Source organism: Dermacentor silvarum, chromosome 9, assembly GCF_013339745.2.
Source record: "Dermacentor silvarum isolate Dsil-2018 chromosome 9, BIME_Dsil_1.4, whole genome shotgun sequence".
Lineage (NCBI taxonomy): Eukaryota > Metazoa > Arthropoda > Arachnida > Ixodida > Ixodidae > Dermacentor > Dermacentor silvarum.
In genome coordinates this window covers 74624683-74651043 of record NC_051162.1, presented here as the reverse complement: position 1 = coordinate 74651043, position 26361 = coordinate 74624683, and the positions used below count along the sequence as shown (strand labels likewise).

Below are 26361 nucleotides of genomic sequence, written 5' to 3'. Positions count from 1 at the left end.
ACGGCCAGTTTTTACTACGTACGTAGACGGTGCTGCACCGCTTCAGCGTCAACTGAAACGCACTGTCTGTTTGAAAACAAGCAGCACGGCACATTTCGGCTGGTACACTCAAGAAGACCAAAGTTGGATTGTCGTAATTCCTTACTCAAGAAGTACATTCTGCGAGCTGACTGGTGTTCAGAACGTCCTGCAACGCTAGAATCCTTTTGTTTTGTAGCTTGGGTGTTTATCATGAAATAATGCACCTTTTCTTTGCTACCTCTGTTCTAAAAGCTTACGCATTGCCAAAGGTTAAGTACAGCTACGCACAAGCACTTACGAGAAGTCTTGTGATGAAGGCATAAATTCATCATAATTGACTAGTTAGAACAAAAATCGCATATTTTGATGCAGCGCATTTCCTACCTAATTTTCGCGTATTTCTGCCTCTTTTTTCAGTTTTAACAACTTGTTTGAATGGAGGAATCATATCTATGGGAGGTTGCCTTCAATATAACGAACGCCATCATGGGCCATGCAGTTCAACTGCCGTACAACGCCTCCATGGGAAGGAAAGCAATAGACTGTTTATTATGCTGCTATGCAGATCGTAAACAGGTGATACGCATTTTATTTCTCCGTTTTGTGCCTCTTGCTTATATTATGCACTGCTGGCAGTTTTGGGATAATATAGGTATATATATTGTATGCAGATGGTGCCTGAGAGACGCAGAGATTGACATCAATCAAGCGCAAAACTTCATAAGAATGTGGCTGCCAGGAGCCGTCGACTGTCCTAATAGCAGAAGGCGGCGTTACGCCAAAGCCGCTCAACGCGTTCAGCATCTTCCAAGTGCCCCTTTTGCGAGCCCAGCCTCAATCCCCCGTAGCGTCATAAACAAAGCTTTCGCAGGTGGCCCACAGGATTGGGGATACGAGCAACAATCTGTATCAACCTATTTTAAGATCAATAAAGAAATTATGTATCATTATTTGGTGATTTTATAGTAGATCATGGCATGGTGCATGGAGCTACCATGCAAGATTTGCGCAATTTAAAATCGTAGGAAATAACGGCATCGCCCACGTACACACAATCTGCCAATATGGTCATGCCAGTGGGTAATGCGAGACAATAAATTGACTAAAAGCGGCAGAGCCGGCTATTGCGAATACCGGCACTGCCAGTAGGCAAGGTTGGACTCTGGAAAAGGCAATGAACGGCAGAGCCGGCTATCTCGCTGTATTAGCGCTGCCACACGATGGCCGAAATAGGCCCTTTACTGGCATGGCCGCACTGTCCCATTCCTGACGCGGGTAGCGCTGCCGGTTTCGGGCCTATATTTGTGTCGGTGTTTACCATGATATTGCCGTGCTGGGGCCAGCCTGGTTGTGATGCATGGGATGTAGTTAGCAAGCATGATTACTTATCTTTTGAATGGTGGTACGCCGGTGAAAAGCACCCTCCAAGTGGCCGGTGCTGCCATGTTACTTCCTGCATACATGCCATTGCTTAGTTGACGAGCTGAAGAACGCTAATAATGCGCGTAATTTTTTGCGATGTCTACCCAATTTTTCACGAAAACCAGAGACAAAGAGAACGCACTCCACGGCATGAAAATCGTTGCGAGTTTTCAGCGAGACACGAGCTCTCTTCTGGCACTTTTGGGCAGGCGAACGAAGTCACATTTTATTACAGCAAACACGAAAACAGGATCACACAAGCACATCGCTGCAGCCCAACCAGCACCTTGAAAACGGATGAACAACTGGACGGATGGATGGATACTATGAGCATATACCCTGAAATGGGGCGGTGGGTGGCGCCAACATCTGGTCGCTTGGGGCCAGCGTCCCCTGCTGACTTGTGAGGCTGTTAGGGCCTCCATGATTCCTGAAATATTACCCAGTACACTCTCGTTTTGTGCAGTGTTGCGCCCAACGACATTTAGGTGTTGCGACACAGAAATAACCATCTAACATTCTATATTGTCTGCCATATTTTAACGTAGAAAAAAATTTATGACGTGTTTTTTATTTTTATTAGATATTGCCGTATGTATTCAGCAAAAGCATGACATTTGACAGCTAGTATGCCATCCTTTGGAAGCCGTCGCAGAGGGCGGGAATTGAACAATTTGGGCTTCGGTCAGCTGTCTCAAAGCTACTCCATCACTTTTTCCGCTCCTGCCTGCGCTACCTACACCATCAATTCGTTTTAAGTAACTTACTGCTGTCTTCAACATCAACTGTAGCCTCAGAAATTGTTCACACATTCTCCGAGGTACACTTGTGGAGTGTTCAATGTCTCAGTGCGCGTTGTACTGTGTCAGTCGGATAGCAGGAAATCTAAAAGGGTTCTTCGCTTGTTTGACGCAGGTTATACCCGTGTAGTCCGTATATCGCTTTCGTGACGGTGGGTTTAATGTGCGTGGGTTATGCTCCTGACATCCGTGCCTTGTGTGTTTATTGTGCAACCCGCAAAGATTTCTTAAAAAACGTGCCTCTGCAGCGTGCATGTGTCCTATGTGGTGTGCGACAGAAATGTGCCGCGGTGTACGATGTGTTTGCAGCCATGTGCTGCGGTGCATTATAGCGAATAGATGCTGCCACTTACTCGCAGTTTTCGTTAGTATTTCTTTATTATCTTTTTGATTTACCTGCATCTGCGATAGAACCCACAATGCGTTTCCGTGACGTTACGTTGGGATTGTGTAATTTTTTGTCTTGTCAGCCCTCTTCAATTAGTATAATTTTAGTGATGTTCTGGCTTGATAGTAAAAATGTCTGTAGTGGGGTTGAAATAATCCGTGTTTTTATTCCTTGAAAATTGGCGTGAGTAGTAATATTACGAGATCTCTGCAATCCAGCTCTGGACATCGATCTATAAAGCAAAATATCTAAACTTGTTACAGTAAATGAATCGTACTTTGATCTGTCAACATATCACCATGTTCTTGGTGCTGAGGGGCTTGCACCGTGTTAAAGGCAAATATCATTGTCTACTCATCTGAAGTATTGTATATCATTTCTTAATATAATTTGTTCCAAGTACAAAATTTTAATGGGTGCACGGTTTTCTTGTCTTATCTGACTCCTACATAATGTTTATTATAATATGACAGATAAAAGCAAGCATTATAATGCACAAATGTTAGGTAGAGTACTGGCTTTCAGCACTTCACTCGAAATTGGTTTTATGGAAGCTCGATGCAGAAACATTCATTTCCTCATGGCCGCTTTGTTTTACGACTTTATATGAAGTGCATGAATGGAGTGCATTCGTTAGTATTTAAACTAATATATGTTGAAACTACTTCTTTTCTAAAGCTTCATATCAGCCAACCACTTGGAAGTGAGACACTAGGATAAAACAAGCAAAGCATACACCGGTAACCATCGAAGTTACCGCTCTTGTTGTAAAAGTTGAATTGTAGGAAATTTAAGCAAATCATTTTAATTGGAAATTGACACACCCTGGTAATGTACACGTATAGAAATGCACAATGCATCACCATTTTATAAAGCGGCTTTGTCATGTATCCCGCAGTTTTGCAAGCAAATGCGTAATTTCGTGGTCATTGAAACTTTTGTGGTAATGTACACAATGTCATAATTAGCTCATGTTTTGTGTCATAAGTTGAAGGCACAGCTCTCATGCAGTGCTTTCCATTGTAATGGCTCCCATCTCTGAAATCTTCACCTAGCCACTCTTCTTGTCGCCTCGTTGAATGAAGTTTTTCCATGCTCCGATTATCTCTTCACAATTTCCTTTACTTAGCAGCTTCATCACAACTGCTACACCTATATCCTCTTAATACTATCGTGGCTCAATATGCCTCCTTCTCGTCACCGCACCGAAACAATTAAATGGTGTTTTTGTCCACACTATAGTACTCTAGAATACTTTAACGGTCATGTTCGCTCTTTGTCACCTGCAGAATTCCTATTGCATATTTAACTACTGATCTTGCATTGCATCTTGTTTTGTTTTTATTTTGACTTTTTGCTAATTTGTGCTCTGTACTCTCGATTCTTGCATTAGCCCTTCAGGGCTAAAGTATGTTAAACTAAATGAAAAAGAAATATTCCAATCTGACAGCTGTGCTAATTTGAAAGCAGCCAATTTAGCAATAAATACCCGAAATATTCAAAATCCAGAAATGACCTATATAAACCAAGGCGCTAGTCTGGTGTGGAAAAGCTAAGTTTACACCACAACACACTGGCATGCACACCAGACAGCACCAGACCAAAGTGATGTGCACACCAAGTGACACTAATGTGTAACTTGGTGTGCACTTGCTGGCTACTAAGTGACACTAATGTGGTGTGCACACCAGACAAGTCTGGTGTACACACTAGGTAGCAATAAACCATCCTGGTGTGCGCACCCGGCGACAACAGACCACTCTGGGATGCACACCAGAACACACCAGGCTATAGTTGTGCGCACATCACAACACACCAGGCCACTTTGGTGCTGTGCACCTCCGACTTCACGGACCCGCTCAACCTGGTCAACCGAGCGAGAAGGGCAACAAGGCCACTGGACTCCTGGTTTGAGGGGACCACCTACAGCAAAGCGGAAGAGCTAGCTACGCTCGTGTGCTCTTTTCTGTAAAGTTTACTCTCTCTCTGGCGCGAACAGCAGAACACGCCAGGGCACTCTGGTGAGCACACCAGAACACATCAGATCGGGCTGGTGTTAGAACTAGGAAACACCAGAATACGCAAAACTGGTCTGGTGTATTTTTCAACTGGGTAGATAAACATCTAGTTCGATATGAATGTGCGTAGGCAGATACGTAAATATATAGATATATAACTATCAAAAATTGATAGATAGGTAAGCAGTAAGAGTCCAGATTATATATTGTTTTATTGTTGACCGCTGGAAACTGATCCTCCTAACATAGGCGTCGGTTTTCTCGATGAATTCTGAATGTCTAATGGCAATTTTATAGTGCTTGGGGGTTGTTCAAGATGGCGACATAATATTCTTACATTGTAAATTATGTCCCATCTATCTTATTTTGTTCTCATGAGGTTACAATGAGGGGGACAATAAAAGTTGTAGGGGATATCACGCATCCCGGAGGGACGCCTCCATTATTCGGGAATTTGGAGCTCTCGGTATCTTCTGTCTTCGCTATGATGTTTGGCCAGTAAGGAAGAACCAGACAAAACTGATTGCCACTTCTGGAATACCAAAGTAGATGATGGTATCCATGATCCCTTCGTGTAGTGGCCAATGAAATGCTTCGTGATGTCTATTGCAACAACTGATCTTAAGCGGGTTGAGTACGGAGAAATGTTTGTTGCGGAAGCTATCAGGAGGTGAAGGCTATCTGCAGTACCAAGGTGCGGTCGAAAGATAGTTCGGATGGTTGGCAGCACACATTCCAAGTCTTTGAGCTACAAATAGAGCATTCGTAGTAGCATTTCTTACACTAAAGTGTTCTCTACCGAGCTCCAGAGAAAAGCTTTCGTATGTTCGTTCCTCACGCTATCCTCATCACGCAAATTTCTTCTCAATCCCGGAAGATGGCACTATTTTGCCGTATTTAGCCCTTTATTGACGAGTGTGGCCTACAGGTAACATACCAAGAAAAAATATTTTTCTTTCCAAGATTTGGTATTGAGGACGAAGTTTGTGGCTAAATGTCTTCAGCCAACACTGAATGACAGGTAGTGAGGGTCGTTTGCTGATTTGGAGTAGGAGCAGAGGACGAGGAGGAAAGAGTTTGGCACGTGACTCATTTTTTTGAAAGCACTGTCAGAGGTGGCACACCGATGCAAGATATCCGGCTGCAGTAGCGTTACAGACGTGATTCGAAATGTACCCAACTGTACGCATATGACGAGAGCTGTCTGCACAATTTTCAAACGAAGCAACACGCGGCTTGGGGAAAAGCCCACTTGCAGTTTTCGGCCTGGTGTTTCCTCTATTCGTGACAACGTGTCCCCAAAATGTTTTTTCGTTTCATTGACTATGCTCATTCTCGGCGTGTTATGTACATTTATTGAGCAAATACTCATTTTTGTGGGAACTTAATTATGCCTTCTTAAAGAGTTAAAGAGGCCGTGGAAGTTGATAGAAGGACGGTCAGAGAAGAGCATGATGACACGAAGGGTGAAGGTGCGGTCTCCAGCGAAAGTGCGTAGGGTCAGGACGAGTGGTTACAAATGCGAGGACAAAGCGAAATGGCGCGCGTGCCACAACAAGGTCGCTCGCTTTTCATCACATGGTAACTTTCAGCCAAGGGATGCCACTTGTTCAGTGAACTCGCCGAACACGCGTCTGCGGAAGATTCAACATGTGTGCGGGCACGCACGTGATGCTGCCGGCCCTCTAACGACGCAGTTTGACTACATACACACTCACTGTCGCATCGGATATACCTATGACGCCTGGTGATGTTTATGCGGCATTGCAGCACAGGCCCCGTGTACTTGCTTTTGCTGCCGTTGCTTTACTCTTCGAGCAAAAATGCAGGTAATAAAACGCTCTACACGTTTATGAGCTTCTATTTTTGAATCTGTATTAATGATGCCACTATTCAAGAAAGCTGCCACAAAACTCCCAGTTTCTGACGAATAACAATTTCATCAGAAAAACGAATCAGTTTTATACCGGAATTCCTTTTTCTGCCATGCTGTGATTTTGCCGCTGTAGGTTGGCATCTCCCTGGTCGTCTTCTCGAGGAATAAATCCCTTAACACCTTTACGAAAGTACCACCAAAACTCCCTTATGAAGAATTAGAGTGGTGCAAAGCACTATACAGTAGCTTGTTACTTGCACGTTTATGGAGCTAAATGTTCCGGCTTCTCTTCTTTTGTTAGATTAGAGTAGCTCTACCTATCTCTTGCTGTTCTAGCAGAAGACGCATAATCAACGCGGTGGAGGTGTGTCTTTCGTTCTAGAGCAGTAGCAGATCTGGAGATTGGCGAGTTGCACCGGTGCGCACCTCCAGCGCATACATGGAACGGAACTCCGGACTGTTGCCATCGATGTGGCCTTCGTGCCAGAGGCCAGAACGCCCAAATTATTGTCTGGTCACGTGACTCACGTCAAAGAAACCCTTACTACATAGATAGCACAGATTGACAATTTTAAAGCTCAGAAATTTAGGTTTATTTTAAATTACAATTTTTACTATTGCCATATCCTCGAAAATTCAGGATATAGTGGGCAATGTAAGGTCTAGTTTAAGAGTGCAGCATTATTTTGTGAGATTTGTCAGTGAGAAAATAACTGTTAAACTAAAGCTAGAATTTGAAAATGACCTTCACTCTCGTCTGACTGTGGGATTCAAACCTGCCCCCCCCCCCCAAAAAAAAAGAAAAACTCGCTGCTTTAACCATTAGGTAACCATCACACGTATGCTTCTATAGTGCCAACGCCGAATAGCTCTTCCAAGTGACCGTCGAGTGTTTATTACGATGATTTCCATACTATCGTAAATAGCCGCAACATGGATTCGGTGAAGAAGTGGCGGTAAACTTGAAGTGAATGCAATGAATTTGAAAAAAAAGCTATATAAGAATTCACCCATTGCGAAGAACAGGCGTGCACGGTACTTTTATTTACGCCTAAGATGCAAGAATGAAATTGGGAAACTTCCACCATTTATTTGCCCGCTTCACAAAACCTTCGCATAAAAGAGATTCCAAATGTGCCCTGCATCTGCATATCTTTTTTCTATGCTAGAACACAAATTGTTGCTATGGCGTCTACAGGTCGCAGGTATTGTAGTTGGTCTGTTGCCTTGCCCTGCTTTGGAATCTGATAAAAATTAATTTCTTCCTGTCCCCAGGAACCGTCAGTGTGATTTATGGAAGGTTATAATGCCTCTTAAGACATGCTGTTGCTATGTGTCCGTGATGTTCTGATACGGCTTGTATAGTAGTGTATAATGATCAATATCTGCAGCGCGATTTCCAGCGGGCTCCGCCCCAGCCATCAATTTAACCATTCTAAATAGAGATGCTGTTCTTTGGTCATTTGCGGACATTGGTAGAACCCGTCACGGTGGCTCAGTTACCTAAGGCGTTGCACTGCTGAGCACGAGGTCGCGAGATCAAATCCCAGCCACAGCGGCCACATTTCGGTGTAGGCAAAATGCAAAAACGCCCGTATGCTTGCGTTGTAGTGCACGCTAAAAAACCCCAGGTAGTAAAAAAATTTGGAGGATGCTTGAGCTTCGCCTTTAAGAGCAGAACGCGATAGCGTTATCGGGGCCCGTTCGCATCGGATCGTTCGCATACGGCAAGTAGGCTTCATTCACTGCAAAACTGAACGTGGGAGAGCCAGCTTACAAAGACCAAGCTTACACCTACTACGAGGAAACTTAAAGTCGGGTTCACTTTTAAACTGAAATGCAATGCTGAAAAGTCGTTTTTTCCAGGGGCAATATAAGTAGTCTTATAATAAAATGTGAAGGCCCTAGCCCCTTTTTTATTATTTTATTAATTGTTTGCTATTGCCCCGACGCGGTGTTGGTTGAAATGCTGGAAAAGGGGTTTGTCTTTGAGTTTCCTCGTAGCAGTATGACATTTTCTCGTACATTCAACTTACAATCCGACGCCGATTGGTAAACAAACCGACGGTGAATCACACGCCGAATGGTAAAGTAATACTTTACCATTTTCTGATGGATTTCACTGTGAGAAATTCAATTTTTGTTCACCAATACCTTGCACCACTTGGCGGGCCTGCGCGGTTGATGTGGTTGGATGATTTTCTCCGCCACCCGCGATCACAAGCCGGTTGCCGACGCCGGATTTTCTGCGACACGGTGCCCTCCACTACGGCGTGCTTAGTAGTCAGAACTGGTTTTGGCACGTAAAACCCCAAAACGAAAAACGAACGTTGGTAGAGAGCTGATAATATGCTACCGTATGATAATAGGCGAAGTCATTTGTAATTACTAGCAAAGTTTTAGTGAGTGTAGCCAAATTAGGAGCTTTGCAAATAATTACTGAACTCTTGTTTTTTTGCTGTACTCCATAATTTGACGTACGTAGGAAGTTCTCCCGTAGTGGATGCTCCTAATTGATTTATGAAAGTGAACAGAAAAAGTATGGCAATGTTTGTAACATCATTTATGCTTCCCTCTATTTTCTGTGTATTGCACCAATATCATCTGTTTATTGTGTTTCCGTAATTTCACCGACGATATTTGTTTAATGGAACATTTGATTTATTCAATAATTTCTACTTCCCCCCCCCCCATTACTGAAGATTTCATGTAGTACAAAAGTGTCGAAGGCCGATATGCAGCTGTAACGTGTTATGAATGTACGCTACACAGAAAATATGCAGGTAGGATTTCAAAAGGCCAAGTTATATGCCTGCAACGATTTTGGCATGACGTTTCGTTACCTCAAATATTATTGCAATCGCTAAGGCTGCAAAAGCTGCGATTCTGTGATGTCATAGAAATCTTTTTTTTACTTAGGTGGAATCAGTGAAGCTGAATATTTGCTTACACCATGCTCATACAATTGCCAACATCAGAACATTTTCCTAAGAATTGATAACTGTTCTACTGCCGGCTACAACAATGATCCTTCCAGTGGTCTTTGTTTGTTTTGCCCCAATAAACAAATTAATTAATATGTACGCTTTACGGCCATTTCAAATCAGCCCCATCCAGAAATGAAATTAAGAAATTAAATTAGGAAGAGATGCAAATATTTGTATCTTGTGATTCTGCACTGTCTCAAGTAGTACAAGGCTAAGTGAATACGACTGGTACAATTTAACATTCATCATTATGCTGAGTGAGAAAAAAAATTGTCCAGAATAAAGAGATGAAAGGTAGACAGGATAGCCCTTCACTTTTCCCGAAAATTTTTCCAGCTCTGCGCACTAAATATTACGCAACATGATGTAGTCCAATGGTCTGCGGTACTAAATACGAGTAAATGCCACTGCTACAAGTGTGCAGCTACAAAGTAGGTGACCCTAACGCAAAAGTAATAATAAAGCATTGCACAGGAGATGCTTGATAAGAAAAATTTAAGGTCCGAGCAATTAAAATATTTTGAGAAGAGCAGATTTGGTTAAGTCCTGAAGTGGGGACTGTTTTGCCAATTGGGGCATCATGTAGTGTCGTTAAGCGGAACTACGGGCGGTAAGAAACGAAGTGGGCAGGACATTCTTTCGCCCGTGATAACTGCAAATCTACCTTTCGAAGCATAGCCACCTTTTTTTGGTAAGTTCCTGTGACTGTTGCTTTATATCTGGACACATATTATTTAGGAACGGAATAGGACTGACTGGCGAAATGGTTTGACTCATTTTATTTTACAGGAATGCGCCCCGATGCTATAGGCGTTGACGGAAAGTGTATTCCACAAACGACAACTGATGCAGGTTAGTTTACACGACAAACGTTTTGATTAGTCCTGCTGCCCTGCTGCCCATATTATTGACATATTCATCACTACAAATTTACAATGAGCAGTTTGGTTTAGTGCGAGCTCTCATAAGTACTGTATGAATCGGATAGCATAAATTCTAGCAAAGCGGTTGCGCTCAGAGATGATACGAGGCTTCCAAAAAACTCTATGTTCGGCATTGCTTATTGATATATTTCCCTTTAAAATACTTAAAACAGCGTGTTAACATAATCTCAAGAGGGTAGTGTCACTTCGGCGGTCAGGTGCACTGTCTAAGTAATTTTTAAGGCTTAAAACTGCACACCTTACTAGCATATACACGGCAGCTCAATTAGGCACTATGGTGTTTACAATCACTGCACAGAAGTTTAATATTGAAATATAGTGGAAGAATCTGCACAGCACATTCAGCACTAATACTAACATATCAAGCTTCATCCGTTGCCAACACATGGATAGCTAAAGATTTGTCTGTCGATTTACGCGGAGGAGAAATGATAGAAATTTAGTCATTGGCTGATTAAATAGAATATTCACATTGAATATTTGAATACGGACAATCTCGACCAGCAAAGCTTTGAGTGCGTCATTTTATCATATCCTCATCGTCTCTTGTATTTTCTTATATTTGACTGCTGTTCAAGCAAACTATCTGCGATGAAGCAGGCCCTCATAATACAATATGATATTGCCGCAAAGGCAGATCGTTAATGAAAAAGTTTAAAGCCAGGGTAGGCATTCATACATTATATGAAAATCTGTAAAGGGTCTTATTCAGCGATCAAAATCCTTTCGCAATGATTAATTTTGGCTTAGATTCACATAATTATACAATATTTCTCGGATTCGTTGCCAGCGCATCAGCGCACCGTACACTTTTGAAGGTAGCGCATCAATTTTATCTCTGAAGAAATTTTAAAGAATAATACTGTTTTTCACAGTACGCCATTTGTGGAGAATGATGTTGCCAATAGGGCAATATTAGAGTGTTTTGTTAGCTGCATGGTGTCTTTGATCTATTCATTGCCAAGCTTAGATAAGTCTCCAAGATAGCAGGTACATCTCTATGCGCCCCGTCATTTTAAGTAATTCTTATCATATATTTCTCCAACTAATTGTTCTTGTAGATTTCAGGAAGAAACGGCACGAATGGTGTATCCGTGTCATTTCATATACAATGCTTCTTTGTAGCCTTTCAAGATAATGAATACAGGTCTACTTTGTAATGTACTGTGAGCGTATGTGTATTCTAGAGGGGATTACTTGAACTTAAGGCACAAAGGGCGTTCTTTTGCCTCTATTTCGACTAAATATTTTTCCTGTGCAGCAATAGTTCCCAGACAATTGCAGACAGGAAACAACAATAAAGATTACGTCAGTATTGTAATTATTCCTCTACCTTCCTTGGTGCCGACAAAGATGATGATCCTGTCTTCTAAGTGACTGAGTAATATTCGGTAACTTAGGTAAATAAACAAATTCAATAATTGATGAAGATTTTTTTATAAAACGAGGTCAACTATACAAATTGCATATTCTGCGAAACAAGATGAACTATATAATAAAAGCAGGAAAACCTGCATTGGGAAACATTAGTCGGGCCCTGTCTCTTGAAAGCTCAGTAAATTATAACAAAAATTTCGCCGGAGAAACCATTCAACAGGATTATATTGCAAGAAACTGAATCACCGGAGGAGAGGTCAACAGTAAGCTTAAGTTTTCAATGACCGTTGAACCTAATACTGAATGCTTCTGTCTTGTGTGCCAGCACTCTTCATTAAATATTCATAATATACAAGTAATATGTCAATATTGTATTAGCATTGAGTGCGTCTCCAAAAGCAACTGTTATGTTTGAATGTCCAGCTGCAAGCATTTTTTCCTTAGGAGGTTCCAATTTATTGCATACCCTTCCGAGCACATTCATCGGATTTTATCGCCATAAAAGCCTAGTGTACATTTAAAGTAGTTCATCGTAGCCTTCGAAAGAATAAAGCGCAATATTTATACTGTTACAATGCAGATAGAGTGCTAAAAATGTCATTGCTTACCACAAACCATTAAAACAGAGCTGCGAACTTTTCCCTGGAACCTTGACGAGTTCGCAGTTCAAAATTCTGTTCTGACACTCCTCATGTAATTCTTGGAGGCGATGTTAATTTGTTAATGTGCGATGTAATTGTTAATGCATTTGCTGTACTACATATTTCCAGGTCCGATGTACGCAACAGTTGAAACAGCAGTCGTTGTAAGTTCCGCATTAGCTTCTTCTTTTCAGGAAACGGCTGGTCACGAGCACCAACAACTACTTGACTACCTGCGCGTCTTATTTGCGGCCGTAAGTATATTTGAATTCATTTCATGACCTGATTACAAAGTATAGAAACACGAGGACATATTCCCATTTCTGCGTCTCGCGGTTTAAACCAGTGGGTGAAGAAAACTTGTTCACTTGATAATGTATTTGCGCAGTTTAGGTAAGTGTCAGCATGACCTTTATTTTTATTCAAATTAGAGAACAATGAAATACGAATTCACATTAGCGATATCTCTACTCGCCTTTCCAAAACTCAATCGCAAAAACAATGAATTATCTGTGCCGTGTTGCATTAAATTTCTTACTTTGAATTACACAAAATGCAAACCTTAAGTGGGCACATACCACAGCACATGCGCTGGAGTAGGAAATTAGTAGTATACATTTCTAGGATGTGGCACAGCACGGGCCAGGTGTTTCGGCAAAGGCTTCATAGTTATTTAAAAACAACCGTCTTCAAATGATAACAGGTTTTTGCATGACGGAACTTAATAATTTCTGCCAACTTTGAGGTGAATGAGATAAGTCGTGGACGATAACGAACACAATTAAATTTTATGTAACAAACATTTTGTAGCGTTAGCTACACTGGCCTAGCCAAGCCCGTTTCGCGCGGCACATCAAGAGCCGTACTGCGCATGCGCAAGGATCAGTGATGTCACAGGGCTTGCGCACCGGAGCCACCGGAGTCGGCTCCTCTCGCGCACTCCGCCGCCGCCGCGCGCGACTCACCCCCGCCGGTCTGCGCATTCCAGAGGAGTGACGTCGTAGCCGTGGTAGACGCACTGGCGCCGGCGCGCGCTCGCTGTGCAGTCGCCGTCTGACACTGCGCTGGAGCCGCTGCGCTTCTGACTGGCATTTGTGTGTGTCATTGGAGCAGCAGTAAGCATGACAATCAAGCTAATCCCTGACAATCTAGACAACCAAGAAAGCTAAGAATAATCAGCTGAACCTTTGCTAACGCTACGTATATCCTGGCATAGCCGAGCTAAGCCACTGCAACATTTTTTATTGGAGACTTAATTGTAATTGCGAAGTATGAGCAAGCTCAGCGTCCCACACTGTAGACTATTTTTCATCGTTAAGAGTGTTTTCTCTCTATAAATCACGTCATTACACCCTTACATGTGTAAAGGCGTGCCTTAAAGGCCGATTTGCACCCTTGAAGAGACTTAAGGGTGCCAAATTAGTTTATAGTATAAAGCCATATAAAATACTGTGTTTCGACAAATGGTTTGACACGCGGGGCTGTGGCACCCGGAATTAGAGCTGTCGGAGCACGCGAAACCGTAACTCGGAGGGTGAAGCGCACGGGTACCAACACTCGTCGGCACGACGTCACCTAGCGGCTGGAAAACAGTGCGCCGCTGTTCTGTCGACAACACCGCCCCACTCTCTCAATGACTAACGACGTGTGGAAACAGTGCGATTCTGAAGCAGATCGCTCGTTGCTCCCCGCCGGGTGGACTGAAGAGTAACAGGGCCTAGGAAGCTCTCTTAAGTGCGCCCTTCAGTGCCCCAGTTTCGCTTCAATTTTCAGATATTACCGATTCCCCCAAAAGTAGGGTTTAAAATGAAAAGAGCAAATGTTTGGTAATGCGCGAATGAATGCCGACTATCAACTGTCTTCTGATGGTCGCCAATGCTCGCGTTACGTCTGCGAAGGAACTGTGCCTTGATTTCAATGATACTATTTTTAATTATGAATAAAGTGCGTTTGTAGAAACGCCCGCTAGAATTATGTTGAGCGCAACTTCATCAAAACCATGAGGTATTCATCTTGAAGGTTCGAGTCATTCCTCGCCAGAAGGACCAGCCAGGAACCTGAACTTGTGCGATATACTTGTGAAAAATTGGGGGCTATAAATATGTCTCAAAAATGCATAATTACCACGGTATTTTGTGTGGAAAACAATTTTTGCGTGCCCGAACAACTTTACCATTTCGCCCTTATGCCCAAAGCATACTGCATGAAATTCGGAAAATTTTGAACCCTATTAACGAGCAAGCAGACATTTTGTTTATTTACATAGAATGATTGTACCTTGCTGCGGCCCTATACTTTACATTGCACCACTTCATTAAAGAGATAGATTTCTTTGGTTCTTCGCGCCACATTCCGGTTTGCATACATCCGGCTATTTATCCATGTCGCAAAGTGATGTTCTCGGCGCAGAATTATACCAATTCGGCAGCGCTTTTGTTTTGGCGTGGCGGGTAAGGTATGAGGTAGCCAGGACAGTGCTCTTATCCTCTATCCTAGAATGTAGTTCAAAGGCTGTAGCAATCGTGGTGGCCTTTTCACTGTGTTTTGCGTTGCTGATAGTCTCGGCATGTCTTGATGTAGTGAGCGGCCTAGGCGGTCAGGTGCGACAGGAAATAATTATTTCCTCGGGTGGCGTAGGGGAGAAACCGACTTATCCAGTGATCTTATTATCAAGCTGGACGTATAGGACATCTTTCAGCACTACTGTGGTCGCGACAAGATAGCTTGGACTGCTCATTATTTGTTTACAACGACGTGTTCTTTTTAATGAAACCGAGGACAGTTCACGCTAAAATACCCTAAAGACCAAGTTGATTTTTCTTCCTAAATACATATTAAGGCTTCTTAGTTCTGGATCTGCTTGTCATCCGTTGTCGAAGTTGTGTGCACTTATTGTTCCCGGGATGGCCTCGTCGTCCTGGTCACCTAGCAGCGGCGTATCATTAGGGGCGCCGGCCCGTAGTCGGCATCAGATTGCTTCCGTCCGGACTTGTAAATTACGGTTATGTTGAATTTCTAGGTTCAGAGACTCCAATGTGCATGCCGGCCTGAAAGTTGCTTTAAAATTGCGAGTCAGCAAATGACATGGCAGTCGCTTACACTTTAAAGGCATTGCCCTATAGGTAAAGCGGAAATTTCACCATAGCCCAAGTTAGATCTAGGCACTGCTTTTCCGTCATAGAGTAATTGCCTTGTGCTTTTCTTAGTGACCAGCTACCATAATTTATGCTCCATTGAAGGGTGCTTTTTTTCACTACAGCGGCACCGAGGCGTACGGTCCTTGCGTCGTTGTATATTTCGGTCCTAGCGTCTTTTGTAGATGTTTGGAAGTACGTGTGGGGACTGCAGGATTCCTTTAAACTCTACAAGTGCGTGGCGTTTCACACTTGAACTCGACGTTTGCATTAGTGAGATGAATAAGTGTCTCGGCGGTCAGTGAAGGCTGTTTGACAAGTGGCCTAGAAATGACGACAACATTTCAGAAAGATCCGATACATAAAGGCGCGTCTTGCACGGAGCCAAACTTTTTCAATAATAGCTAATCGGTGAAAAGCGTTCACGGCACAACCATGAGCAATGCACGCATGTCAATATATTGGTTGTAGTGGAGCGAACACTACATTGCAAGCAACAAACGCTGGCTGATTTCTTTTGTCTGATCTTCCTTTAGTTATGATGCCTACAACGTTGGTGTCATCGCTGTTCAGCACGCCAATGTTCTGAGATGCCTAATAGCTGCCAGGGCGCTGCTTATTCGACGTGGCAAATGTTGCCTCAAGTGCAGTGTTGCGCCATGCCACCATTCTTCGCATTGTTAGAACACGGTCTAAAGAACTTTAGCGCAACTGTAAACATTGCTATTGCTTCCATTGGTTTGCTGTGGTGCGCAACTTTCGTTTCCGTTTTATGCCTGATTTTTCTTACCCGCAACTTCGCCTCATTACAGTCGGAATGTCTCCACTAACATCCAGACCAGCCCGCAGGGGCGTCTGCGCAAGCAGGCGTTTGGTGAGTTGCGCCACCACGGACCCGAGCACATGAGGGTTGGACCCTCCCGCGTGTAGCCGTGCGCGGCTTAGCCGTGTCCGGGGAAAAGGGGATCCTGGGGGTTGAGCCGATGCCGGGTGTTCGGACCTTTATGGCCCCCCGGCGGAAGCAACACACCTCTTCGGCCTCGGCTTCACGTAGACGGCACCCTCGGACTGACCCACCCGGGGGAAATCGGCAGTCGCCTTTTCCTGTCCTTCTCTTCAATCTTCGTCTTTCTCGTTCACCTTTAATCTTTCCTGTCGTCTTTTCTCTTCCATTTACTTCCAACATTCCTGGTGGCGAGGGTTAACCTGTGTGTTATAACCACCCTTGGCTATACGTATTTGGTTATAGTAGTGGCGTACAGCTGGCGTTTTGCAGGACCTGTCTTCTCCAGGTCCTGCAGCGTCCCCTCGTTGGGCTCCTTGGTGGGTGGCTGGCGTCGCTGCCGAAAAACTCCATACCTATGGCTGAACAATTCCCCCTACTCCCTGATCGCCGTCTGAAAAGAGGGCGCACCGAAGATGTGTTCCAGTTTTTTGGACGACAAACACAGAATTTCCCCCGATTCCATGTTATTCACTCTGAAACCTGAGACAAATCGGTACGATCAATGTCACCTTTCCTTGTTTCAAAGTCTTTGACTGATATTTTTGGACCAGGCTACAAAGCATCTAGGATGGCAAGCGGGGATCTCCTCTTGGAACTCCGTGATCTCAAACAATACGAGAAACTGCCCAATCTAGTGTCATTTGGAGATGCCCAATTAACAGTAACCCCACACCGTACTATGAATACCACCCGCGGCGTTGTCTCAGATGATGACCTGTTGCAGCTGAGTGAGGCTGAACTCCTTGAGGGTTTCAGTGATCAGAATGTCATCAATGTTAAACGGATTAAAATGAGGCGAGATGGGAAAGAACTCCTGACCAAGCATCTCATACTTACTTTCAACTCAAGTGTCCTGCCCGAGTCCATCGAGGCCGGGTACATCAAGCTTCGTGTTAGGCCATATGTGCCAAATCCCCTTCGATGTTTCAAATGCCAGAGGTTCGGCCATAGTTCGCAGAACTGCCGAGGCCGCCAAACTTGTGCGAAATGCAGTGCCCACGAACACTCCTCTGAGTCTTGTGAAAGTTCTCTACATTGTGTTAACTGTGATGGGGAGCACGCCGCATACTCGCGGTCGTGCCCATCCTGGAAAAAAGAAAAGGAAATAGTGACAATTAAGGTAAAAGAAAACATAACTTTCAAAGAGGCACGAAGGCGGGTGACCTACCTGTCTAAAACCAGCTTTGCCGATGTGACGCGTCAGGGGGCAGCGTCGCAGCGGCTTCCGGCTGCTGTCCGGCCCACGCGTAGTGAGCCGGCAGTGAAGCCATCTGCCCCCTCGGCGACTGCAGCAGGCGCTGCTCCGCCACCCCAGCAGAAGGGGCCATCCACCTCCGGGCTGGTGGCCTCCAAGGTTTTGTCGCTCGAGACGAGGCCTTCATTGCGAACAAACCGCTCTCAAGAGCGGGTGTCCAGCGCTCCACAAGAGCCGATGGACACATCTTCCAGCCAGACGGCGCAGCCAGCGCCAAAGGAGCGGCGAGAATCTCTCGACCGCTCCAAAAAAGAAAAAGCCCGCATCACAGGGCCCGACAAGGGCTCTTTAAGTTAAGTTAGTGTTTTCACACGAGACACACAGCACAAACATTGTCTGCAACATGAACACACAGATACTACAGTGGAACGTCAGAGGATTACTTCGTAACCTCGACGACATCACAGAACTCATACATAAATATAATCCGAAGGTGCTGTGTGTCCAAGAAACACACTTAAAGCCTACACAGTCCAACTTTCTGAAGCAATATGCCATTTTCCGTAAAGATCGTGACAACGCTTCTGCCTCGTCCGGAGGTGTAGCCATCGTTGTAAGTAAGTCTGTTGCTTGCCAACAGTTTGCCCTACACACGCCTCTCGAGGCTGTATCTGTGCGAGCAATTTTATTCAACAAGCTTATAACCATTTGCTCCATTTACATACCACCCAACCATCACCTCAGTAAAATGGAATTTTACAGCCTCATCGACCAGCTCCCAGAGCCATACATTATCACTGGTGATTTTAATGCTCATCACACTCTTTGGGAGACTCCCGATGCGACGCGAGAGGTCGATTCATTGAGAACTTCCTTGTTAACTCCGGTGCGTGCCTCTTCAATAAGAATGAACCAACATATTACAATATCCATCATAATTCTTATTCATCAATAGACCTGTCAATTGGCTCTGCCTCACTTTTCCCTGATTTAGAATGGCATGTAATTAAAAACCCATACGGAAGTGATCATTTTCCAGTAACCCTAAACTTAGTAACCGAACATGACTCCCTTCCGCATGTCCCACGCTGGAAACTAGCCTCAGCTGACTGGGAATGCTTTAGGGAATCCACGTACTTATCACGAGATTTTATAAATAATTTTAGTATAGATCACGCCGTATCATATTTTACTGCTTTTATCATTGACGCCGCTGAGAAGTTCATTCCTCAAACGAGTACTTCATTCAAAAGACGGGTCCCCTGGTGGAATGACGACTGCAGACAGGCACGGAGGCGGCAAAATAAAGCTTGGGGGAAACTACGTGAATGTCCTACGACTGAAAATCTAATAGAGTTTAAACATGTTAAATCCCAGGGAAGAAGGACGCGAAGACAGGCTAAGAGGGCAAGCTGGGAGAGGTTTCTCTCTGGTATAAACTCATACACTCAAGAGGCAAAAGTATGGCACGGGCTAAAGAGGTTAAATGGAAAAGAAATCCATCCTTTGCCGCTAGTGAACGACGAAGCGAACAGCTTGGAAGACCAAGCTGACGCTCTTGGCGAACACTTCGAGTGCATATCTAGTTCAAATCATTATTCAGAGGCGTTCCTAAAGCACAAACAAATCGCAGAACACAAGGCTATCGATCGTAAATGCAGACAGAACGAACCCTATAACACGCCTTCAACATCGCCGAGTTGAGAGCCTCCTTGAATACATGTCGGAGCTCAGCACCTGGACCTGACAGGATCATGTACGATATGATTAAACGCATCCACAGCGATACTCAAATAACGCTACTCGCACTCTTTAATGCTATATGGGCTGCCGGGTACCTACCTATTGCATGGAAAGAATCCCTTGTCGTCCCGATTTTGAAACAAGGTAAAGACCCCAAATTAGTAACAAGTTACCGGCCAATAGCCCTCACAAGTTGTATCTGCAAACTCTTTGAAAAAATGATCAATCGTCGCCTTTTACACTTCCTTGAGTCAAACAAAATTCTTGATCCATATCAATGCGGCTTCAGAGAAGGACGGTCTACAACCGACCATCTCGTGCGCATCGAAGCAAACATTCGTGATGCCTTCATACATAAACAGTATTTCTTATCCGTGTTTCTAGATATGGAAAAGGCGTATGATACAACCTGGCGTTATGGAATCTTGCGCGATCTGTCGGCAATTGGCATTCGCGGCAATATGTTAAACATTATTGAAAGCTACCTACACAACCGCACATTTCGGGTTAAAATAGGCAATGCACTGTCGCGTCCATTCGTACAGGAAACTGGTGTACCCCAGGGAGGCGTGCTCAGTTGCACGCTCTTTATCGTCAAAATGAACACGCTTCGTGCTTCGTTGCCACCAGCTATTTTTTATTCCATCTACGTGGACGATATACAAATAGGCTTCAAGTCCTGTAACCTTGCAGTGTGCGAGAGACAGGTACAGCAGGGGTTGAACAAAGTGTCTAAGTGGGCAGACGAAAACGGGTTCAAAGTAAACCCCCACAAAAGCTCTTGTGTTCTTTTCACCAGGAAGAAAGGTCTCATTGCAGATCCCACCATCGAAATGTATGGACAACAAATACCTATGAACAAAGAACACAAGTTTTTAGGCATCATACTTGACTCTAAGCTTACTTTCATCCACCACATAAAACACCTCAAGACGAAATGCCTAAAAACAATGAACTTACTGAAACTTTTATCTCACACATCCTGGGGTAGTGACAGGAAGTGTTTAATGAATCTTTACAAGAGTCTCATTTCATCACGACTGGACTACGGTAGCGCGGTATATCACTCTGCCGCCCCTAGTGCGCTGAAGATGCTGGATCCCGTCCACCATCAAGGTATCCGCCTGGCCACTGGCGCTTTCAGAACAAGTCCCATTGAAAGTTTATACGTCGAATCAAATGAGTGGTCACTCCATCTGCAGAGAACATACACCAGCCTCACATATTTCCTTAAAGTCCGCTCTAATCATCAGCATCCATGTTTTAATACCGTTAACGATATGACGTGTGCTACACTTTTTGGTAATCGTCCCTCTATAAGACAGCCTTTCTCACTGCGTGTCAGGGAGCTTAGCGAAGAAATGGATATCCCACTCCACGAACATCGCTTAATGCCTTCAGCCAAGCTGTTACCACCTTGGGAGTGGCAGGTGGTAGCATGTGATATGTCCTTTGTAGAGGTTACAAAGCACGCTTCAGAGGTTGAAATCCGAATGCATTTCCTAGAATTACAGTCCAAGTACCCGTGCACAGAATTTTACACAGACGCTTCTAAATCACATGCCGGAGTATCCTATGCAGCCGTCGGCCCGTCCTTCTCGGAATCCGGCGTGCTTCACCAAGAAACAAGTATCTTTACGGCTGAGGCCTACGCAATATTGTCAGCTGTAAAGCATATAAAGAAATCAAAACTTCAAAAAACTATTATATTTACAGACTCTCAAAGCGTCGTAAAAGCCTTGAAGTCACCCTGTAAACAGAAAAACCCCATTCTCATTGAGCTCTATTCTGTTCTTTGTAGAGCATACGCAACTAACCAACATGTAATTATATGCTGGGTGCCTGGGCATCGAGGCATCGAGGGCAATGTTCTTGCCGACCAAATGGCCACATCAGTCACAACACCCGCTATTAACCCTACAGCTGCTGTTCCTGCAACAGATTTGAAACCTTTCTTGCGAAAGAAACTGCGAAGCCACTGGCAACGCTTGTGGGATGCAGAAACAAGTAATAAGCTTCATTTGATTAAGCCACAGTTAGGTTTCTGGCCCTGTACAACTAAAACACGACGAACTGATGTCCTATTCTGTCGTCTCAGAATAGGACACACCTACGGCACCCACAATTTTCTATTGAATGGTCATGATCCTCCAACCTGTGGTAGATGTGGCGACAGGCTCACCGTCCTCCACGTCCTCCTGGAGTGTCGGGAAGCCGAAAGAGAAAGAAAGAAACACTTTCCTCTAGCATATCACTCTTGTGTTCCTCTGCATCCCGCCATGTTTCTTGGTAAAGAACCGCTCTTTAACACCAAAGCAGTCCTCGCATACTTGAAAGATGTTGTGCTACATGTTATTAGCCCAGTAAGTTCGTAGCGCGTCCTCTCTCAAGAGAATGTTGCTGTGATAGTTTTTTTATAGCACATGCCTACAAGCTCTTGTGTCTCAAGGGCTCTGTTTAGGCACTTGTGCTTCCGGCCAATTCCTGCATCTGTAATATTTTGTAAGTCATATCATTCTTTTGCAATGTATATTCATGTCTATAGTACACATCATTAGTCATTGCCATAATCTTATTACGTATAGATTTTACGCTCTTTACAGCGACTGTTTTTAGGCCCCTTTACAGCCATGCCACATCGAATGTTCATGTAATTGACTATTCATATACCAGAAACAAGTCATCACCATCGTCTTGGCGCTCTTTGGCCACATCTGGCCCTTGCGCCAATAAACCACAATAATCATCATCATCAACATCCAGACCAAGACCTCTATCTTTACATTAGGTCAGGCGCATTATTTCATTTTCCTGTGGATTGTTTGCATTTGAACGGCCTGTCCAGACAGTAGGGATGGTACAATAACCTACTTCATCGCTGTAGGACCTGTAAAGCAAAGCCTTCGGTAGAAATTCAGCAGGTGTGTGACCATAAGGATACACGTTTCAATAGCTCGATCATAGGGCATCTGGATTCGTAACACGATGTTCTTACGGCGGCATCAGTTGTGTGAACAAAAACTGATTTGCTGTATCTGCCGATTCCGCTATGCTGACTGTGACAGTTGTCATCGACGACGTGATTCTTTCGTGTTGAGGGTGCATTCATGTTAATCCTGGCCATTGCCATTGGGCAAAAAAATAACACAAATAACCCACACAGTCAGAGTGTGATGGCGTCTGTACATGTATTTTGGAGTCCACAACCGGAAATACTGTAGCGCCCGAGGTGCGTCGGGTGCGTCGCATAGAAATTGTTCTTCAGAACATAATCGAATACGTACGTAAAGTTGTTTATCTTTAAGCTTGTGAAAACACTGTCGGAAGAATGTCTTGGAGCATAATTGTCGCGGTTGCCATTCGGTGCAAGGCGTCGTCAGCGAAAAAAAAAAGCAGCGTCGTACGTGACAATGATGCTACTCGTAAAAGCTACTCGTTGAAGTAGACGTTAAATTAAGCGATTAGTTCAAAACAGTCTCATTAAAATAGATTTTACTCCATAAGAGAGACGCGTGTGACAACGATGACGATGCACCTGAGACGATGCGCGTCATTATTTTCTTGTCAATAACACTGAACATTTTGGATATTCATCAAGGTTAACCTGAACCTTCGCAAGACTGAAACAGATATCCTTGACCTGGAGCTTGCAGTTACTGACATTATGGTGCTCAAGGTGAGTTCATAAGGCAGTCTTTTTATCACCCAATATGAAGTCGTTTTGAATAGCGAAAGCCTTGTTAGAATACTTGGGTTATTTCCTGTTCCAAACTGTAGCCAAAGGATATTGAACAGCCAAATGAGTGCAAATGATAGTCTGTTCTGGTGAAGTAAGTCATCATAGCGGAATAGATATTTTGTGGCAAAATAAGTAGGAATATTATGCAAATAATAATAATAATACCATAGTGTGAATAATATGGTTGTATCCTCAGTCGGAAATTATAGTTGCGTAGAAGTTGCTTTCTTATATAAAGTCTGGAAAACTTTCATCTCTTCGGGGAGACGGTGGAACAAGTGTGCGTTCACCAGCGTTACATATCTAAAAAAATGCAGTGCCATGTTAATCGAACTTTGAGCCATCAACGACACTGAGCAAAATGCTTCCTCTAAATTTTTTACGCTAAGCCACTTCGGTATCTTTGCTTATTCATGTGTGGCTGTTGAAGGAATCACGAAGGTTTAAAACGCATAAGAAATATGCGATTTTCTTCAAGGTGCACTGGATTCAACGCCGTCAAACTTGCAGCCGACTAGATGGCACCACAGCCCTCCTAATCCTTAACTTTCGTCAATGACCCTCACATCTCAACATCCCAGCTTACTCTACAACTGTAAATATGTCCTATGCCAGGATACACGCCCACTTAGACCACAAGGTGCCTGCTCACTCCCCGGCCAAATTACTAGGGTGAAGGAAGTGGTGATCAGGAGGCTTCAGGCCGGGGTGGCCGTTACACCGGCTGTTACTTGAAAGTGACCGAAATTTGTACTGGGTGAAACGTCCCAAACTAAGCGTAAGCTGTGCCTGGCTTGCAAGCAGAATGCTGCCATCTCCTAATGCAAGCTCGCCTCTACGACAGTGTCATGACTTGTATGATCACTGAATAAATGAACACAGACATATAAAAAATGCTTCAGTTCATGCACACCTTAGGCCTTACAGCAGACAAACAATCGGCACTATATAGTAGTTCATATTTTGCTTTAAGCAAAGTGTTATCCCAATAATAAAAAAAGACACGGTGACTTATTTTATTGTTTTCACAAGTAACGGTGAAGCTTACGCAATGGAAATAAAAAGGAAGATTAGCTACGTCTGACCGTTCGTAGTCAGTTTAACGTAGAAAATTAATTTTTGTTTAAGGTGCCAACGCGATTTTCGGCATGCCCGTAAGCCGGGTCACTGGTCCCCGCTTCTTTCAATAGACGTAATTAGTTACGAGTTATCATATCGTCCCTAGTTAGCGTGTTCTCTAACAGCTGCATTATTTACCGTAGAAATAATAAAAATTAAACTAAATTATGGGGTTTTACGTGCCAAAACCAGTTCTGATTATGAGGCACGCCGTAGTGGGGGACTCCGGAAATTTGGACCACCTGGGGTTCTTTAACGTGCACCTAAATCTAAGTACACGGGTGTTTTCAAATAATAGGTCTTAAGAACGTTATAATCTCTAAATTGCCCTAAACTAATATATGTATTGTGGAAAACGAAGTAAATGTCCCTTCTGCACGGGGTTTGTAGTTATTTTCGTTGGAGGCTCAGTAACTAATTAAGTATTTAGTTTTACGTGCCAAAACCACGATTTGATTATGAGGCACGCCGTAGTGGGGGACTCCGGGAAATTTTGACCACCTGGGGCTCTTTACCGTGCACCTAAATCTAAGTACACGAGTGTTTTCGCATTTCGCCCCCATCGAAATGCGGCCGCCTTGGCCGGGATTCCATCCCGCGACTTCGTGCTCAGCAGCCCAACACCATAACCACTAAGCAACCACGGAAGCTCAGTAACTCGAAGTTTATTTTATTTGAGAATGATTACAAAATTTCTAGTGCATTAACGTATACATATTGGTGTCGATCCTCCGCCTGATTTTTCTCGGCCTACGCATCAGAAGCAACTTCTTATAACGCTTCTAAGTCACTGGGATATCTACAGTTTGCGTTGCTAATCTCATAAATTATATCGCAGGAACATTCTCTGATTAAACTTATGTTTTCCTGGAATTGAAATTTACTTTGCCCACATAGTCAGTATACCAAGAATAATTTATCCATGTGCTAGAAACTGTTGCTAATACAGGAGTAGGATTCATCTCACGTGAACTTTAGTGCCGGTCTAGCAGTACGCCAATAAATTGATGTTTCACCTCAGATATTTCAATTTCGCGCTCTCATTTCTCCGTCTATTTCCTACAGGAACATTTAGAGCAATATGCCACACTCTCTGCTTCGTCATTCGAACGCCAGCATTTAATGGTGCCTTCACAATTTGTTCCATTTCGTGCTCTTCGTCAAATGAAAGCATTAACCTCATAGTTATTGCATCGTGCTTCTGCAGAATTAAATGGCACTCCAGACCATATAACACTCACATCAAACGGTGATATAATGCCCAGTAATCTGCACGCGATGTGCTCTGTTTTGCACGGTGCTTTACTGTATCCTTACTTTTGTACTTGTATGTGCAATTGTTGTTCTTTTTTTTTTGCCTGGGTAAGATTATCAGTTAATCCAATGCCCTTTATTAGCCCTGTGGAGTACTGTAAATTAGTCAGTCATAACTAGCCAGTACTTATTCTTTAAATCACTTCTAAAATTTAGAGGGTTTCGTGAGAAATAAACGTTGAACGCGAATATATACATTGTATTTTTAAGGCTGATAGATAAAATGTACTGTTAACACGAAGACATCACTTCCGAATAATTGCAGGATAATTTAATATCGGCAGTCGCAACTTTCAGTAAGGCTAAATACTTAAAACGTCAGTCAGCACGTGACTAGTAGAAACGACTCTACTTGCTCCCTTCTGAAATAATCATTCAAATATTTTATTATTGCAGACACTAGAACCCACTGTTATGTATCAGTCTTAAAGATGTATTTAAATTGAAAAATCTGACTCAATTATTTAACCGCATTACCATGACTTATTACGTAAAATATTGCCACTTCTTTATCCACGCTACAATACTCAGGAGCATGTTCATTTTGTGAAAATCTAAACGTCAACTAGAAGAGGTAGAAAGTCTCATATTAGAGCATACGTATAAAATTTCAGCCTAGTAAAAAGAAAGCTCCTTA

General features: G+C 43.5%; 1 protein-coding gene across 1 annotated transcript in view; it reads left to right on the top strand.

The window, feature by feature from the left end:
* Positions 1-23365, top strand: part of LOC125939841 (uncharacterized) — a 35745-nt gene extending 12380 nt beyond the window's left edge. Inside the window, exons 2-5 of the mRNA XM_049655319.1 lie at positions 10302-10364; positions 12604-12728; positions 23151-23228; positions 23330-23365. Coding sequence (XP_049511276.1) covers positions 10302-10364; positions 12604-12728; positions 23151-23228; positions 23330-23365 — 302 coding nt within the window. The remainder of the gene's footprint in view (positions 1-10301; positions 10365-12603; positions 12729-23150; positions 23229-23329) is intronic.
* The last annotated feature ends 2996 nt before the right edge of the window (positions 23366-26361 follow it).